Source organism: Colobus angolensis, unplaced genomic scaffold, assembly GCF_000951035.1.
Source record: "Colobus angolensis palliatus isolate OR3802 unplaced genomic scaffold, Cang.pa_1.0 Scaffold214, whole genome shotgun sequence".
NCBI classification, from domain to species: domain Eukaryota; kingdom Metazoa; phylum Chordata; class Mammalia; order Primates; family Cercopithecidae; genus Colobus; species Colobus angolensis.
The window spans coordinates 1,271,509-1,291,674 of NW_012115311.1; the positions used below are offsets into that span (position 1 = coordinate 1,271,509).

The window sequence follows — 20,166 nt, forward strand, 5'->3', positions numbered from 1 at the left end:
TTCTGGCTCTATGACTACAGTTGCCACAGAGGATTCATGGACAGCAAAAAGCTTAAGGAACCTGGAGGTTTTGTACAACATGTACATTCTGCTGACAGAAACACATGGTATGGACTCTTATTCAAATTGTTAGCCTGCTTGCACTCAGTATACAGGCTGCTTAGGAACACTTTATTGGAAGATACCCTGTTGGTCTTGGAGCAGCACAAAATGACGAGGTTAACTTTAGTAGTGACAAGAATGACCCTCTTATACCATATGGCCAAAGAACAGCTGTCCATCCCCAAGTCTATGGGGGATCAGATGAAGTGTGGAGTTTGGTTGGTTGGTCAGTGAATTTGTGGTCAGTGAACACATATATATGGCATGGTTAAGTACAATTGCTTTTCTTTTCTTTTTTTTTTTTTTGAGATAAAGTCTCGCCGTGTCACCCAGGCTGGAGTGCAGTGGTACAATCTCAGTTCACTGCAACCTCCGCCTCCCGGGTTCAAGTGATTCTCCTGCCTCAGTCTCCTGAGTAGCTGGGATTACAGGCGCACGCCACCACGCCCGGCTAATTTTTGTATTTTTAGTAGAGATGGGGTTTCGCCATGTTGGTCAGGCTGTTCTTGAACTCCTGACCTTGTGATCCACCCGCCTCAGCCTCCCAAAGTGCTGGGATTACAGGCGTGAGCCACCGTGCCTGGCCTACAATTGCTTATGTTGCACTGCTTTATAAACTCATATCCCATATACAGTCATCATTAAGACTTACTGACTGCCAGTACCAAATGGAAAAGCCTCCAACGCTGTAAAAGCATGGCAAGATAGGCTTCAGGATGGGTCAGCCCTGACATAACTCACTATGGAGTACAATTACTGAGTTCTTTCTAGTTCTCTTTGAGAAAGGATTTCACCCACAGTCACACAATCACCAAAGAGGAAAGAAGGCTTCAGCTCTCACTGTTCCTTGGAAGAGTTTCTGATTGGTGGAGGCAGAGCAGACAGTGAGTGGTCCAAAGTGGATTGATGGCCCCAAATGAGCCAACAGAACACCCAGGAATCCTACCCAGGCCAGGACCCAGAGACAAAAGGTAAGAGCTGTTGCCAGCCACATGGGTCTTCATCAAAGCACAGCAGCACTGCCCACCACTCAGCCCCTTCCTCAATCTAAAGCCCAAGAGGGGAAGTTCTTCGGGAGAGAAGGGAAGCTGGTAAAGGCCGTGCTATTTCCCAAAGGCCTGACCCTCTGGGCCACCCCTAGCAATACAGTCAGTGTGGAATATGATCCCACCAAGAAAATGAATGGTACTATTTTAAGAGTAGAGCATCTTGGGGAAATCTAGGATGCCTACTCTGAAGCTTTTACTCAAGTGTGGAAGCCACACCAGTATGCAGGTATACTGTCTTACAAATCTAGAAGAATATTTTAGTTTTCAAGTACCCCATGAACACTTTTTTTAAAAATTCAACCACTAGCTAGGCATGGTGGCTCACACCAGTAATCCTAGCACTTTGGGAGGCCGAGGTGGGCAAATCACTTGAGGTAAAGAGTTCGAGACCAGCCTGGACAACATGGTGAAACCTCGTCTCTACAAAAAATACCAAAAAAAAATTAGCTGGGCATGGTGGTGTGCACCTGTAATCCCAGCTACTCGGGAGGCTGAGGTAAAGGAATTGCTTGAACCCAGGAGGCAGAGGTTGCAGTGAGCTGAGATCATGCCACTGCGCTCTAGCCTGGGTGACAGAGTGAGACTCCATATCAAAAAAAATAGTAATAATAATCAACCACTTAGAAAAGTACACCCATTAAGCAGACCCTACATCTAGAATGGGTTAAGCAACCATTTATAAGCATCTTCATGAGAAATGATCACCTCTGGGTTTTTGTGATATTTGAAATAAACATGGAACCAAACTGTATTTCCCTCAACACATAACTGTCCAAATTGCATGTACAAGTGGAGGTTGTAGGAACTATATTCTGCCTTTTGAATTAGGCGCATAAGGCTACTGACCACTCTATATTTTACCAAGAGCAAGAGCAGTGACTTTTCTATTTCAGTACAATTATGGGCAGAAATGATATGATGCAAAATAGAGGTTCTTCCGTGAAGTTTAAGATGTAGGGTAGAAGGGAAGACAAAAAGCAAAATCCCCAAGAAATCAGAATAACTTCCCACTGGTCTTGTACTCCAAGAAACCCTGAGATGAACTGTAGTCCTCAAACACCTGTGCTTGGCTCAGGCCCACCAAGACACTTCAGTATGCTTCCCACTGGTTCATCATCAACTTCCTGCTATATTCGTGGGCCAAAATAGTGCTCCATTGGCAAGGAATGCTCAAATCATAGTAGGTTTCAGTCCAGAATATAAGGCCGTTATTCCTAGCAAATAAAAGGGCGATCAAAGACTGCAACAATCCCTCCTTTGGGGACACCCACGCAGCTGCACAGCACAGGTATATTTACACAGGCAAACCCAGACAGCAGTGCTGGAAACCAACAAGTCATGGAAGGATGCATTCCCCGTTTCCCTAAACAGACTAACAGAAACAAGGCCAAGTATCAGGTCTCCTGGCAAAACTGACTGATGCTCAGGTAACACACTCCAATTCCATGCTTGGTTCACGCTTAGTACATGGATGCGGCAGAGCTGAGGCCTGAGATGGCCAGACGGAGGCAACCATGGAGACAGAGGTGGCAGCAGCTCTGCAGCTTCACCTGGGCAGTGGCAGGAGCACCAACCTTGAAGCCGGAGACCTGTTTATAGTATTAGTGCTGCCCAGGGTGGTTATCAAGATTGAATTAGATAAGGGAGGAAGGTGTAAATACTTTGTAAAACTTTACCTGTCATACAGATTTAACGGAGGATTACTATGAGTAATAGACAAGGTATCTGTGCTCTATTTGGGACACAAAGTTTCTGTGTTACTGTCCTCTTTCTTTTTACAATCAAAACAGAGAAGTTCATATCTCAGTTTTTTTTCTTTTTTTTTTTTTTGAGACGGAGTCTTGCTCTGTCGCCCAGGCTGGAGTGCAGTGGTGCGATCTCGGCTCACTGCAAGTTCCGCCTCCCAGGTTCACGCCATTCTCCCGCCTCAGCCTCCCCAGTAGCTGGGATTACAGGTGCCCACTACCACGCCCGGCTAATCTTTTTTGTATTTTTAGTAGAGACGGGGTTTCCCCGTGTTAGCCAGGATGGTCTCAATCTCCTGACCTCGTGATCTGCCCACCTCGGCCTCCCAAAGTGCTGGGATCACAGGCATGAGCCACCGTGCCTGGCCCATATCTCAGATTTTAAGATGTATATGGATGCTTGAAAAACAGGTATTTACTCACCTTCATTTTTCACAACATTTATAAAGGTTCTGATAAATCCTGCCTGTTTTCCAGACATGGAAAGAACTTGAATTCTGGATTTGATACAATCTACTGGGTATACAGCAAGCCAGAGGCAAATGCCACCAACTCCACCACTTAACATCAAAGGGACAGGGCCTAGAGAAAAAAAAAAAATAGCAAATGGTATTTTGTCTCAAGAACAGCTGATGTGACATTTCCAGAGGTCACTCTACTGCAGGTAGATGAAAATAAAAATGCTAATGCTGCAGAATACAATTCTTTGAGGAAACTGTCAAAGCTCTTGTTACCAAGCTCTAAGAACACAAGGTTTTGTTTTGTAGCCCAGGTCTACCCCTGGGTCATGCCAAGTACAAGAAGCCCTAGTGAGGGTTATATTTAGTTTGGTCACTGAGGTATTGAGGGCTGGCCCACATGAACCAGCAGGCCTCCAGCTGAGTGGCAACCCCCTACAAGACAGGCCAAACACAATCTATGTCTTTTTTCAACTTTCTCACTCCTAAGCATTTTAATAGCCCTGATTCTTCCTTTACCATTAAAAGCCAAAATTGTTTTTATTAAACATAGCAGGTAAGTCTGAGAGCTTGTCTAACCCCAGGATAGATTCAACACACTGAGGGAGATGGTAAGAAAAACTCACTTATGTGAGCCAAACATCGCATGTAGTAATACCAACCAGCTAAACATGATAAGCTACAAAGAACTATGGTTTCCGCAGCTCTCAAAACACTATTAAGATTACCAAGTTTTAAGTTTATTTCAAGATTATTTATAGGTGATTCCCCAATTGGGAAAGTCATTTCTGGATTTCTTCTCCCCTAAAATAGATCCAGAAAAACTAACAAACTTTATTCCAGTAAGAAAGTTTGGGATGTACTGCTTCAGGCCCTGTCCTAAGGAAACTATCAGGCCTGGAGGGTGGGTGCTATCAACTGCCTGCCACCATGTTACCTTCTGGCATCCAGAAGCTTCCCTGTGCCAGATGCAGCCACCAATGTGGGGAGGAGAGCACAAAGGAATCCACAGAGAATCCACAGAAACCACACCTGTAAGGAGCAAACACCATCACACCCCACTGCTGTCAATGCAAACACATTTACCTAGTTCATCTTTTGATCTCCCTGATGCAAAAAAGGACCGGCTCAGTTCATAGCCACCAAAGAAGAAGAAATAGCCCGGTACTTCTCGAAGTAAAGTGCTTGAGAGTCCATGGTAGAAGCCCAAGGGGCCATCCTTCCTAAGGATACTTTTGATGACAGACCACACTGTACTGGGAGGAAACACAAAGAGCACGGTTATGGCAGGTGGGAAGGAAGAAAGGACAAGGGCATTTGCAACCAGTTAACAGATCTGATCAAGCACTAGCAAGGAAGAAGCTGATTTTCTAAATGAAGAGCCAGGAACTGAGACTACAAGGCATCCTTCTGTGGGAAGGAAATTTATTTACAGGAAGGAATTATCTAAACTCAGCAAGCATAAAATGGCATTGTATTGCCCGGTCCCTTATCGCCGTGATTCCTATTTCCTCAATCTTTCTGGTGTGTTTTTGGGAAATCTGTTCAGGTGCTTATAGGATTTGTTTTGTTTTAGTGCAGAGAAATGAGTGAAGGAGTAAATGTTGTTTGAAGGCAAGACCAATTCTGAGAACAAGTTATAGCTCCTGTTATGCAGAAGCACCAAGAATTTATTTCTCAGAGCACCAGGGATGCAGGAAAATTTCTTCTAAGCAGATCACAGCCCTGCTCCTGTAGCAGCCAGAACACAGAAAACTTTTTGTCTGACTCCCGTTCATAATGGGGGCTACCAGGGCAGGTTTATCCCTGCTAAAAACAGGCCAAGAAATCACATACTCAGTGCAACTCAGTGAATCCCTCTCTCCTCACTTTGTTCTCAGCGAGAAGGGGACTTGGCTTGGATAGATAAAGGATCAAGTCCCAAGGTAATAAAGGCCACAGACGTTTAATAACTATTTTCCTTCTGAGAGCTTCAGAAGGCACTGTCAGGTATTCCCCATCAGCCAGCCCTTCCTGCAGCACTGCTACATGGAATTTAACAAAAGTAATCCAGCTCAACACATCTGAGGCTTAGCCCTAAGTTACCATACCATATGCTTTGTGTGAACAGTGCTAGACCTCAAATACAAAGTCAGCTGATAATTCAAGGTGTTGATCTGCCTAAGTACTTTGGATATAACTATTACTATCTTTTAATTACCTTGAATTACTTCCAAGGGACATGAGGGCAGCTTCCTGGGTGTTGTTAATGTTCTATTTGTTCATCTGGACACAGGTTACAAAGGCACATAAATTGTATCACTAAATACAGAACTGCATACTTCTGACTTACATGTGCATTCATGATACTATGTGTATATTTGAATAAAAAGTTTTAAAGACTTACACTCTTGGACTTCTATGCAATAAATATTAGATTCAAGTTGGTTGTAATGTGTCTCAAGGGTGTAGAAAACAGGGCACTCTTCCAAACCCCATTCTCACTGAGTGGGGACTGATCCCTGAAAATGGTCAATTTATCTACTGCTTTTTTCCAGCAGATTTATAGGCTTTGAGTTAACCACAGCAATATCCTTGGTCAGAACTCGGCCAGATGTCAAGGTAAGTAGGCAAGTTTTGCAATTAATAAGGCATAATAAATTAACAAGGATAATAAATTGCTTTCCAATTCAAGTAAATCAAATTGTGTATGACACAGCACTCTCAGAGGATAATGGGAATGTGTTTTCAAGAGTGAGCTAGAGAGTGATTTAATCATTGAAGAGTAGCTATGCTTACAAAAGTATTGATTAATGTTCTCAGAACTTGGACCATTTGCAGGTACACTTGAAGGACTGGGGATAAGTGGGGGTAAGGAAAGCTACCTCTAGGAACTGGGGCAATCAGCCTGAATACCCATGTGAAACCTGGAAATGGGCATCAAATATTCATCTCAGAATCCAAATTGGCACTTATGAAGGCTCAGGTCTAAGGCAAAGTTCAAAAGCCACCCACTATGTACCTCCAAAAATGGATGAAGATCATGCCTCATGTTTCCAAGAGGTCAAAAAGGGTGTTAAGCTCCTGGTTTCTCCAGTTCTGGGGTATTAAATATCTGTCTAAGACTTTCTGTGCAGTGGATGGTGGGTCTAATCACAGCCAATCCTTTCAGAAAATCTCTGACTGATAGGGGAAAGCATTCTAGAAACAATATTTTGAGTAGATAAATCGGCTTCCACATCTGCCACTTTAGTACAATATAAAATGAGAAATCATCCAATTCACTAGGGCAATAGAGACCTGATGTTTGTGCCCAAGTGGTGCTTACTTCTGGCTTTTGGCTATCTTTCCTGATGTCTCCATCTCATACATGGTCTGCAGCCGGCACTTCACAAGCTCCGTGGGGCAGAGCACCAGTGCAGCAAAGGCAGAGGCGAAGGAACCGGCAGCTGCATTCTGCAGATCACTGAAAGCACACAAGCAGACAGTTACCCCTCAGCTTCTTCATTCCTTCGGCACCCACCACATGGAGGGCACCCTGGTGATAAAGCAGGGTAAGGAGCCGGGTGTGAGGGCATGAACCTGTGATTTCAGCTACTCAGGAGACTCAGGTGGGAAGAGCACTTGAGTCCATGTGTTCTAGGCTACAGTGCTATGACTGCATTCCAGCTTGGGCAACAAAGAGAGACCTCCATGTGTAAAAAATGATGAAAGGAAGGAAACTTGCATGTGCTGTTTCATCTAAGGATCCCACAACCCTGTAAGGCAGACAGTAGCACCCCAATTCCCTATGGGAAGTGACAGAGATGAGATAATGTGGCCAGTCACACAGCTACTAAGTGGCAGTGCTAAGATGTGAACCCAGGTCTTCCTGACTGCAACACCCCTATTCTTTTGATTACACACAGCACTATGGACTGAATTTTATTCCCCCAAGGTGATGGTGTTAGATGGGGCCTTTGGGAATAGTCAGGTATAGATGAGGTCATGAGGCCAGGGCCATTGTGATGGGATTAGTCCCTGAGAAGAAGAGGCCAGAGACGCTCACTCTCTGCCATATGAGGACACAATGAGAAGATGGCTATGTTCAAATTAAGAACAAGCCCTCATCAGACACCAGATCTGCTGGAACCTTGATCTCAGACTTTTCAGCCCCTAGAACTATGAGAAATGTTTGTTTTAGTCACTCAGTCTGTAGTATTCTGTTACAGCAGCCAAAGCCAAGATACATCGCGACACAACAAAATAAAACTCCACAAAAAAACCCAAAGGCAAGGAGAAAAATATTACCCATAGTCCCCCACTGAAAAACACGCCCTATTAATACTTCAGTGTATTTGCCCTAAGTTTTAAATAAAACTAGGCTCTAAGACTATCCCCACATGCCCACAATCCAACCTGGAGCAGTCAGATGTGCAATGTAACTGCCACAGATGAAAACCCAGAAAAAATTTTAAGCAAAAGTTGCTGCATCGCAAAAAGATTTTCCAGTTCAGCTGATGACCTACCACCTCAGCAACACAGAAGAGGGTAAAATGGTGCCACGGGAGTGGGTGAAGCCAGTACAAGTCTGCAAGCTCAGTGGTATTAGGTGAAATGGCTAAACTGGAAATCTAAACTAGGCAGCGCGATGAATGCACAAATACAAACACAGAAACATTCGCCTCCTGTTTGGATTTAGTACCAGCTGCCAAAGATCACTAGCAGGGTTATGAAACTGGAATCCAGTAAGAGTTCAAGAATATGGGGAGGCCAGGCATGGTGGCTCACACCTGTAACCCCAGCACTTTGGGAGGCCGAGGCAGGCAGATCACTCGAGGCCTGGCCAACACGGCAAAACCCCATCTCTACTAAAAATTAGCCATGCCTGGTGGTGCACGCCTGTAATCCCAGCTACCCCAGTGGCTGAGGCACAAGAAGCGCTTGAACCAGGGAGACGGAGGTTGCAGTGAGCCAAGATCACGCCACTGCACTCCAGCCTGGGTGACACAGTGAGACTCTTTCAAAAAAAAAAAAAAAAAAATGAATATGGGGAAAAGTCTGAGAAGTGTTTCAAAAGAAAGACTTCTCTGTGAGTTCATGGTTCACGGGAGTCGGGATAGAAGGTCCCTTCCAGCCCCGGAAGAGTGTTGCATCATGGATCATGGCTGGCATTTGGGGTGGGACAATCCTTCTTTGGGCAGGAAGGACTGAACTGGTTCCTTGACACCCATTCAATGCTGGCATTGTGCTCTCACTGGACAGCCAAGATCGCCCTCACACATTTCCAAAAACCCCCAAGGGTGGGTGGGAATCTCCTCAGTTAACTACCCAGGTAGAGAGATAATCCCCTAACAATTTTTCTCCAAACTGAGCAGAAGCACAGACAGGGCCGGGCGCGGTGGCTCACACCTGTAATCCCAGCGCTTTGGGAGGCCGAGGTGGACAGATCATGAGGTCAAGAGATTAAGACCATCCTGGCCAACATGGTGAAACCCCATCTCTACTAAAATACAAAAATTAGGGGGGCATGGTGGTGCACACCCGTAGTCCCAGCTACTCGGGAGGCTGAGGCAGGAGAATTGCTTGAACCCGGGAGGCAGAGGTTGCAGTGAGTCAAGATCGCACCACTACACTCCAGCCTGGCGACAGAGTGAGATTCCATTCTCAAGAAAAAAAAAAAAAGTACAGATGGACCTACCATATTCAGGGGTACTAAAGTTTTTCCACTGTCAAAGATTAGTGTAAAATAAAGGTGGTGCTAGTCTTGGTCCTGGTTTGCTAGTCCCTGGCGGTCTAGCTTCTCTGCCATGGCCAGATGCAAGGGGGGGTTCCCAGAGGCTGAGCTGACCTTTGATACACCCAAATCTTTCAGAAGACTTGGCCCGGAGTGGGGCTTTCTTTCAGTAGGAAGACACTGCTTGCAGTGCGGACTTCCTTTTGATGTTACAGAATTAAGCCTAAAACCATTAACAAAGAAGAACCAGGTACACAAATGTACTTGCACACGCTTTTATGGCTTGTGGAAACCATCCAATGCTGTTCAGTCCACTCCTTTCCCCCACTTCACTCCTTAGCAGCTTGTTAGAACCAAAGCTTAAAATGGTTTCTGCTGTCTTTCAGTCAGCCTGCAGACCCACAGTTGGCCTCCCTCAGGGACTCTCTGTTAGCCTGCTGACAGGCAATAGTCAATTAGGAGCATTAACCAGGGTCTGCCAAGTTTGCCAGGACAAAGGTGGCAGTCAATAAATGTAGAAGTCTATTGAGTTGAAGATATAATAATGGCTCAGACATCTGAACGAACACCAAGCACATTATTATAGTGCAAGGACACGGTCAAATCAGATATGCAGTGGACTTTGGCTTTCCAATAAACACTTTCATCGACTAGTGCACAGAAGGAGGTGCATGGGCCCCTGGTTCTGCACGGAGTACGAATGTGTAGAACTGGAATTGAAATGGTAATAAGTATCGGATGGGATTTTGTAAGAATCATCCGTTTGTCATATATTCAACAAACATGTACCTGAGCACTCCTGCTGTGTAAGACCCTGTCCAGCAAAACGTCAAAGCAGAACAACACTCTAGGTCATGTTGAAACCGGGAACAGACAAATATTTACAATGTGATTACAGAAATTCACCACAGGCTCTCACAAGCAGTTCTTTCCTTTCACTGCTCCTGATTAATCTTCTCTCTAGAACTGACCCTTATAAAACATTCCAGACCCCCAACCGTGGTCTGATGGAAAGGAGACTGGGCAGGAGCTCAGAGGACACAAGTCCAAGTCCTTAGCGGGGTGACCTTGCGCATGTCAATATCGGCACCTCAGTTCCTCCATCCCTTAGAGAGAGAACATCTGCCTTGCTCTTCTCACAGGATCATGGTGAGGGCTACAGAGACATGATATACATGTCAGAGCTTTGTAGACCCTAAGAGAGCATTTCCCCAACAGGTAACAGACAAACACTGTTCCTCAGAATGGAAAAAGAAAAAAAAGGCCCAAGCTCAAAAAAGATGAGCACTGGATTAGACAAGGTTAATCAGGATGGTTTATTTACTGCAAAACAACTAAGCATCTTTTCTTTTTTTGAGAGATAGGGTCTTGCTCTGTTGCCCAGGCTGGAGTGCAGTGGTGTCATCTCACTGCAACCGCTGCCTCCTGAGCTCAAGCAATCCTCCCACCTCAGCCTCCCCGGTAGCTGGGACCACAGACGTGTGCTACCACACTCAGCTAAGTTTTGTATTTTTTGTAGAGACGGGGTTTTGCCATGTTGCTCAACTTGGTCTCAAACTCCTGGGCTCAAGTAATCTGCCCACCTAAGCCTCTCAAAGTGCTGGGACTACAGGCGTGAGCCACTGTGCCCAGCTTTAAGCATCTTTAATGAACTAAATAACACATACATTACATGAAATAGATGTACCCAGAGTGATTCTTCATGAGAGAGACACTGTGACGTAATTTACCAACTCTTTCTTAAGGACACCCAGCAATTCAATGTTCTGAAAGTAGTGTGGGGAAATGCAGCTGTAAGGTATTAGATTGTTCTCAGCAGAAAAGCAATATGCTCTTACCTGTCCTTCACTTTGTTCACAGGCTAAGGAAGCAAGAAAGTGGAGGGGCAGGCAGGGTCAGATCCCCAGTGGTTTCGCTCATGCAAGACAGAAGTCACTGTCTGTCCTGCGGCTGGAGGGGCTGCTTTGCTCAGAAGACACAGGTCTTCTCCAGAATCTCACGTGGCTGCTTACTGTTTCCCTGTCTTCCCTCCCCATTTTGTCCTTTGCTAAGGAAACTGAACTGAAATGAAGTCCAGGTCTTCTCTAATAGAGTGTCTCTCCTTCAACAGGGAACTGTAGTCGCCTGTGGTTTTTGCTTCTGTTCATTCAGTCTCCATCATGGCACGCCACACTCTCCTGGTTTGTGCCCTGCTTGTTTCTTTACTGCCTTCCTGTCTGCCCCTTCTGTGCTGGAGGCTCATCTCATTCATGCTCAGCCCTCCTCGCTGTCTACACTGTCTTCTTGGGCAATCGTATCCAGTCCCAAGCCTCAAGCTCTACTCATCATGGCGGAATTCCTGCCTGGAAAAGGGCACCCTTCAGACCTCCAGGCACCTCCAGAGAACGCTGCTGTGTGCAAGGAACCGAATTCAGTTGTGTGGGACCTGCAGCTGCAATCAGGTTTCAAACTCCTACTGAAATAACTAAGACTGCCCTTTGCAGTCTTGAAGCTTATATAATAATTTTAAGTGGTATAAAATAAAATCAACGTTCAAAGCAGGGATAGCTAAACATCCCAGTGGTTTCCGAATTCTCTTTTAGTCTCTATATAATAAATACCCAAGGCAAGACCAAGAACGGGGCAAAGTCTGATGTTTTGGGAAGATATGGACAGAGAAAGGTGGGTTCCCTTGCATCTTTGCAAACATTTCCGACCCTTCCTAAAACTCCTCAAATTCATCTGGCTCAGACAACCTCTTCCAATACTCTGCTTTTTGCTAATGAAAGAAAAGCTAAAATGTGGATCATAAGCGGCATCTACAGTTTTAGTGCAGCATGTCTGCTGACGAGAGGTAGCACCGCCAGCTGCATTTGAACAGCATTCTACTGGAGCAAACTGAAACCGAAGGGTGGGTCGTTCTCAGTGGTGGATGATGAGCAGGTCTCCTCTGTGGCGTGCATATGTGGTTTCCAAGTTTTATATGATGACAATGTATAACTTCATAAATAAAAGGAAAGCAGTTATTTTTTAAAAAGGAAATGTTCTTCCACATAAGGCGTCAGTAAAATTGTGACCCTCCAACAGTAGATTTTTTTTAATTTTTATTTTTTGTAGAGATGGAGATCTTGCTATGTTGCCCAGGCTGGTTTTGAACTCTCAGCCTCAAGCCATTCTCCTGCCTTTGCCTCCCAAAGTGCTGGGATTACAGGCATGAGCCACCATGCCTTGCCAGTTTTGTGGGGTTTTTTTAAATAAAAGAAAGCACGTGTCCTTGACTCACCTCAGCTTTGCCTGCTTGTCCAATCCAGCCACTTTCCGCACCACCTGCTGGCAGAAGCCATAGCACATGAAGAGGACTGAGTTCTCAGCGATGTTGGCGATTAGTGCTGGGCTGGTCCCCTTGTAGAAGCCACGGAAGCCCACCTGGGAGTAAGTCTTCAGGCAGCAGTCCGTGAGGCCCCGGTACAGGTCAGGGAACGTCTGCATCTTCACTTTCATCGTGTCAAAGGGCTGCCCGGTCAGTACACACGCTGTGCCCCCTGGAATCAGGACAGATGACTGCTCTAGTATGAGGCTACATTTCCATTATCTATGGAAAGAAGGCACAGGCAGCCTATCCCAGAACGTACCCCTGCTTCAGTTCATTTCAACCTCTTTTCCTCCAAAACCTTCCAGCCATGTCCAGTAAACGATTTCTAACAGGTCCCTGATGTGCCTGGCATCTATGTCGCACCCTGAAGGAGCTCATGCCAGGCAGGGGAGAGAGACAGACGTGCGCTCAACAGTGGCAGGCAGAGGATGCAACAGTGCAGTGAGCATGTAGGAGCCTGAGCAATAAGGTCAGAGGGACTATGGCTTTGCTGCGAGATCCTGGACAAGCCGTGTAACTTCTGAGCCTCAGCTCCTCATCCATGCCACCACATAGGGTTAGCATGAGGATTAAATAAAAATGGAGGAAAGCTCAGGACAGCACCAGCTACGTAAGTGGTTAGTAACCAGCGGCTACTGTGGGCGCGAGAAACGGAAACCACAGAAAGGGAGGGGAAACCTAGGAAGACTTCATCACTCTCTTTGCCTAACGCCCAGTGGGACTGATCAGACCCGGCACCACAGAAAGGAAACAAGGGGTCTGACTAATTAATCCCCAAAGAGCTAAATATTTCATTCTATAGAAAAACCTCTTTAGTTTGAGCTCTACCGATTAATAACTTGTATTTAAGAGAATGGACTGAAATTTATTTATGCTTAGCTTGAATCCTTTATTTATATACTTTTATAAGAATATTAAATACAGCAAAGTCTACATTGCACAAAATAATTTTTTTTTTTTTTTGAGATGGTATCTTGCTCTGTCACCCAGGCTGGAGTGCGGTGGCGCAATCTCAGCTCACTGCAACCTCTGCCTCCCAGGTTCAAAGAATTCCTGTGCCTCAGCTTCCTGAATAGCTGGGATTATAGGTGCCCGCCACCACACCTGACTAATTTTTGTACTTTTCATAGAGATGGGGTTTCACCATGTTGCCAAGGTTGGTCTCGAACTCCTAGCCTCAAATGATCCTCCTGCCTCGGCCTCCCAAAATGCTGGGAGGCGTGAGCCACCATGCCCAGCCACGTGAAATCATTTTAATAAAAATTCTAAACAGAAGAAAAGGAATGAACTGTAACCACCCTACAACATCCCCACACCCTGTATAGTAGGGTTGGTGTCATGGGAACTCCCAGTGGTTAGTGTTTACCATCTCCTCCTGGACCTGAGAGGAGCTCTTAAAGCTTCATCAAAATGCAAAAGAAGGCTTACAGAAAATATCTGACGAATGCAACTTCCTGACTTTGACATTATACATAGTTATTCCATTTAAACTCTGGAAAGTGGAGCTGAGGGAAGGGACATTAAGAATAATTCGCAATTATTTATTGGCAAATAAGCCAACACTTCCAAAGAGTCTGAAAACCACTTGATCTCTTTTTTTTTGAGACGGAGTCTCGCTCTGTCACCCAGGCTGGAGTGCAGTGGCACGATTTCTGCTCACAGCAAGCTCCGCTGCCTCCTGGGTTCACATCATTCTCCTGCCTAAGCCTCCCGAGAAGCTGGGACTACAGACGCCCCTACCACACCCGGCTAATTTTTTTGTATTTTCAGTAGAGACAGGGTTTCACTGTGTTTGCCAGGATGGTCTCGATCTCCTGACCTCGTGATCCGCCCGTCTCGGCCTCCCAAAGTGCTGGGATTACAGGCATGAGCCACCGCGCCCGGCCTTTGATCTCTTTTTTAAGCAACAAGCAATATGATCTGTGTGAGCCCATCGTTACTGTTCATTTCTTCCAGGAGAGGAATGACACACTTCTGCCTTTAACTGCCAAATAATCCCCAATTCTGAGTTAGTGGAATATAAGTTAAGATGATTTTACTACGATTAATCCTGAGTCATTCTCTCCCAGGTACTGCTGGGCTAGGATAAAAAGATATCTGAATGACATTAAAATAATTTAATTATTCCAAGAGAAGAGGTGACAGAATGTTTTAAGTGGGTGCGTAATTCAGAGACCCTAGATGCAGATAAGCTGCATCTAGCCATAAAGCATTTAATTCAGCACATTCATATTTTAAGTTGATCATCTTGAACAGTTCAGGCATCACAGGTTACTAGAATACGTATTTGCTGTATATCTGGGATAGTTACATTTCCAACAGGGAGAAGGGGGAGGCTAATGAATGTACAAATGCTAGCAACAACTGTCTCCCGTCCTCTGCGAGGGTAAGCTAACTTCCCGTGTAATTTACCACAAATGACACGGTCGTGGCACTCACTGTGCCCTCAAGTGAGAGAAGACTGTTCTGAACACCAGTACCAACCATGGAGCCTGACACCTAGTAGGTTCTCAAAGATCTATCAAGTCCATAAAGCCATGAATAAATATTATCTTTCTCCACTTGCCTAGAAGTCAGACTTCTGATCTTATTCTCCTTAAAAGACAAATAACAACATTCTTTAGGCGGTGTGGTGGCCAGCCAAGAACCTTATTCCGCAGGAAAGGCACTCAGACTATGTCATACCTAACACTTTACCAAGGGTGGTGGTTTGGATTTTCAGTCCTTGACATAGAGTCACTCAATCTTGAGATACAGAGGAAATCTATCAGGGCAGGGGCAGTGTCTCAGGGAAGGGACAGCTCTGAAGAAGGCAGAGAGGTGAGAAGAGAGAATAGACTCACACCACAGGACCAGGTCCACCCGAGCAGAGGTGAGACCCTCAAACCCCTTTGGAGGCCATCCGTAAAGGTTTAACAGGGCAGGGAAGTATACAATTTTCAAGCAACTCCAATAAAAACAGGTTTGGGGTTGTTTTTAATTTTGGCATTTGAGAAGATAAACTTCAATGATCTGAAATGCCACATTCCCCAACTACGCCAAACAAGGTACACTGCAACAGTAGTCAAAGTAGTGACTGCATTGTTTTAGAGCTGCTGAATGACTACCTCTTAAAGTGGTACCAAGTTTCCCTTCAAGACTATTTAAGTTTTGGGATCCACACGCCCCCATTTCAATAATTATCTAATTACCTAACTAAGTTCTTGAAATCCTCCTTCGTCCTAGCTGATTAGGGACCTAGATCTCTTACAGCCATTGCAGATAGGGAAATGAGAACTTCCCAGCACTTCAGAGTAGACGAGCTGGCTGAAAACCTGTGTGGCGGGGAAAACTTTGTTTAAAAGGAAAAGAAGAAGAACACACAACAACACATTTAAGCTCCATCCACATCACCTAGGGCAGCAGCTGGCTGTGTGCTTACAGTCGGATCGCTTCCATGGGTGACCTCTGCCACAAAACACTACAGGTCCTCTGCTCCTATCCAATGGCTGGCAGAAAAATCCCAAAGCCCAGCAAGTTCCACATCCAGAAAGTCAGGGCCCAAAGGCTCCAAACTAACCCTCTCCAGTGTGCTGCAGACGCATGACGGAGTACGAAAACAGAGACGGCACCACCACCAGACAAGGGACCCAGGGACCTCGGTCCTGCCCTGTCTTCACACCATCTTGTTGCATAACCTTGAACAAATCTACTGCTCCTTGTGGGCCTTTTTCTACATACTCAATGAGCACTGGAGCCAACAATGTCTAAAGGTCGCTCTAGCTCCAGCATTCAAAGACTCCAAGATCCTCAAAAGTGGGAATCTACTTTCCATTTGCATCCCATGGGCCTCACAGCAGAACGCAGGTTTTTGTGTCACTGATGGGCACCTCCTCTGCCCAGGCCCCAAGCTAAAGACCAAGTCTCCCTCCCCTTCCCCATCCCATCCCCCCAGGAATGGGCTTCGTTGTCCTCAGAAGTTACACTGCCCATTGCAGCTCTACCTCGGTGAGGGGCATCCATGTGTCGCCAGCACGGGGAGAAATACCTGTCCAACAGTGATGGGGACAGTGTGTCAGTACACATAAGGGACCAATACGTGTTCAAAACATGCCCACCAGCAAATGCCTTACGTACCAGGCTCCCAACCATACTGTTGCAATTTCTATCTTTCAAACTAACTGTAAATTATAAATGTCGTACCCAAATACCTGTATGCACATAAATAGGAAAAGGTAGACTTTTAAATTCTATCACCAGAGGTTCTAGATCTTTGACAGACTGACTGAAAGACATAAAATGTCAAAAGCTGAGACTACATATGGCTAAACACCCTCCTGCAGAGACAGAGCTGAGCCCAAGAGCATTCACTTGCTGGTGAGAGGCGGCCTGGGGCAGGCAGATGGTTGCACCATTCTCAGGGTCAGCGTCCTCCCCAATGTGCCATGGGGGAGGGGAGGGGGCACGGGGCCTGGGAGGCTGTAGCCTAAAGGCACACAGTGGGCAAGAGACTACTGGGCAGACCCCCACCGGCCTTCAGTTCCCTGGGCATCTGGGGCTGGGATGCTCCCTGTGGGTTCTGCCCTGGGAGAAGTACCCTGGCCCAGTGCTCCTCATTAGTGTCAGTGACGCGCTCTCTCCAGTCCTCCTCATTAGCATACCTTGGCCGACCTTTGGCTCATGGGAAAACACTTCGTTCTTCTCTGAACAATTTCTTTTTCACAATTGAGCAAATGACTGATGAGGTGGCCACACTCATGACTATACTCATCTGTAAGTGGTGGGGGTGGGGGGTGTGCTGGATAACGACAGCATTGGGCAACAACCCCTCTAGCCTGCCCACTCCAGGGAGCTGCAACTACTATGAGAATCCTGCGGGAGGCCAGGGTAGTCCAGGGTTTCCCTTTGGACAGTCAGCATTCCAACTGCTCCTCCTACTGCTGGACTCTGAAGAACCAAATTACCACCAGCCCTTCCCATTCTGCCTGTGCCTCAGCCTGAGGGTCCTGCTCTTCTTGCATGTTCAAGCTGATCTTTCTAAGGAGTAGCTTGCACAGTGCTAGCACTGCCCCCCTTATCACAGGCAGCACCTCCCTGTGCCGGGGGAGCCTCAGGCTCTTGGGTTTAGGCCCCTAGGCTCAGGTCAGCGGACATTCCCAGCAAATCCTACAACTTCTTTCACGGCTCTAAGACACAGTCCATTATCAGTCTCGTTTTCAAAGACACGTCTTTCTTTTTTTTTGAGACAGAGTTTCCCTCTTATTGCCCAGGCTGGAGTGCAATGGTGTGATCTCGGCTCACCACAACCTCCACCTCCCGGGTTCAAGCGATTCTCCTGCCTCAGCCTCCCAGGTAGTTGGGATTACAGGCATGCACCACCACGCCTTTGTATTTTTAGAAGAGATGTGGTTTCTCCATGTTGGTCAGGCTGGTCTTGAACTCCTGACCTCAGGTGATCTGCCACCTCGGCCTCCCAAATTGCTGGGACTACAGGCATGAGCCACCACCACGCCTGGCTAATTTGTATTTTTAGAAGAGATGTGGTTTCTCCATGTTGGTCAGGCTGGTCTTGAACTCCTGACCTCAGGTGATCTGCCCGCCTCAGCCTCCTAAAATGCTGGGATCACAGGCGTGAACCACTGCACCCAGCCTTTTAAAGACATTTCTAAGAGTGTCCTCCTTTCTTTCCCAACGCTAGCAGCGACAGTAAATGGTATTTCCCAGGAGATGCTATGGTGTTATTTTTGCACTACAAGGGCTCTGAAAACTGCCAGGCTTGAAGTGAAGAACCATGTCACCTGCGTATCCCAGCCAGGTGACAATGGACAAGGGGCTTCACCTCTGAGCTGTTTTCCAGCTCTGTTGGGCACATTCCACCCCTCACCCTGACTCACAAGGTGTTAACAATAATGGACACTCCTGTACCTTCTGCCACGCTCTGAACAATACTATACTTCCATCCAATGGATCCATCCCAAAGGTAAAGCACATCGCTTCTGGGGAGAAAGGTAATATTTGCATACCATTTTCATCTGATCTCATTTAGAGGGTAGTTGAGGAATAAAGAGAACTGGGTTTTCTCTGTGATTACAGTTAGGCATTGCTTAATAGCTGGGACATGTTCTGAAATACGCGTCATTACACAACTGCATCATTGTGCTATCACAGAGCACACACACCCGACTCCAGATGGCGTAGCCTACTCCACACCTAGGCTGCACAGTATGGCCTGTTGCTGAAGGCTACACACCTGTACAGCATGTTACTGTACTGGATGCTGTAGGCAACTATAACAGTGGTATTTGTGCATCTAAATGTATCTAAACACAGAAAAGGTATAGTAAAAATATGGTAGTATAATCTCATGGGACCACCACCAGACACGCCATCCATCACCGACAGAAACATGGTGATAAGGCACATGACTGTACCTGCAGCCCCCGCCGTGAGGTCAATAGCAGCCTGGATAGCCGGATTGGACTTCATGTTTGCCTACTCTTCTGCTGGTCTTGTGGAAGGCAACTCTCTGGAGCTTATGACAGGCACCACATATCCCTGAGGGGAGGCAAGAGTTCACCATTAGTCCAAGTCTGCAGCATCCTGTTCTCTAGGCCTGCAGCCAAATTATGGAGCCTAAACTTCTGGGAGCCATGAACTAGGCTCCACATCGTTCCAAAGGAAAGGGGCTCAAGGTATCAGTGCAGCTTAGCAACTGCCCCCTGGAAAACTCACAGATCAAAAACCTTCCCTGCGTATCAATGCTACAGCCACCAGCAGCATTTCAAGTGATCTTTCTGAAAAGTGAAAAAATGAACACCAAATAAGTAAGCCAATCACAGTACCAAACCGCATCAGACTTGTTTTTTTTGAGGCCTACATTGAGCCACCAATTGAACAGGCTCAGTTCTAAATTGAGACAGCAGCCTGTGCTGGGTGCCTGAGGGGATCTCACAAGACAGTAGGTCTGGAAAGGAACACCCAGACAGCCAAGGGTGGGAGCTGCACCCTGGGATCACACACGTCTTGGTGAATGCCTGCTCTACCTGCAATGTGGCTCCTTCAGCCTCTACAGCTGGGAGTCCTCATCTGTACAAGGTGAATAATAAAAATGTTGTAAAACAAAGGTAGTCACAAATAGCCACATCGGACTGATGGGACGCCCCACTGTGCACAAGCGTCACGTGCTCTTAGAACAAGGCCCTGCACAGGCACCTTCCTGTCACACACATCTTCCTGTCACCACAGTCCACCAGCCCTTCAAATGTGAACGTGCGCAGGAGTCGCCTGGGGGCCTTGCTAAATAAAACGCAGCTTCTGATTCCGTAGCCTTGGACAGGACCAGAGATTCTGCCTGTTTTGATGAGCTCCCAAGTGAGGCGGACAATGCCAGTCCACAAACTCACACTTTGAGATACAACACCTGGCCCGTTGTGTCCAAATCCGCTTGATCACCTGGAGTACTTATTAAATATCCAAATTGCCAGGACTTTCTTCTGGAAATCTTGATTCAGTATGTTTTGTTTGAAGCCTTGGACGTTTGAGAAAACTAGAATTTCTTTCTCTCCCTTAAGACAAAAGTCAACCACTGTTGAGGCGTGGGCTTAATATAAACGTTGACTAAAATATCCAACTCAACAACCAATCCTGTATAACTTTCAAACCGTGCCAGTAACTTATTTGCAAATAATAAGGAACAACTTATTCCTCATCACATTGAGGAGCCGTGTGACCCATCGTGCTGGATCAGAGATGAACACCAAGTACCCTCCTAACACCAATGTCACCC

General features: G+C 46.2%; 1 protein-coding gene and 1 long non-coding RNA gene across 2 annotated transcripts; one reads left to right on the forward strand and one right to left on the reverse strand.

The window, feature by feature from the left end:
- Positions 1-1,806: 1,806 nt before the first annotated feature.
- Positions 1,807-18,935, reverse strand: SLC25A15 (solute carrier family 25 (mitochondrial carrier; ornithine transporter) member 15). The gene is made up of 6 exons (XM_011942974.1): positions 18,812-18,935; positions 12,312-12,570; positions 6,662-6,799; positions 4,441-4,610; positions 3,320-3,478; positions 1,807-2,365 (listed from the first exon to the last, which is right to left on the reverse strand). The coding sequence occupies exons 1-6, from the start codon at positions 18,864-18,866 to the stop codon at positions 2,322-2,324; spliced, it is 825 nt and encodes a 274-aa protein (XP_011798364.1). The 5' UTR covers positions 18,867-18,935; the 3' UTR covers positions 1,807-2,321.
- Positions 3,869-12,663, forward strand: LOC105512514. The gene is made up of 3 exons (XR_001001866.1): positions 3,869-5,279; positions 6,715-6,887; positions 10,910-12,663. It is a non-coding gene; the product is annotated as an uncharacterized LOC105512514 (long non-coding RNA).
- Positions 18,936-20,166: the final 1,231 nt, after the last annotated feature.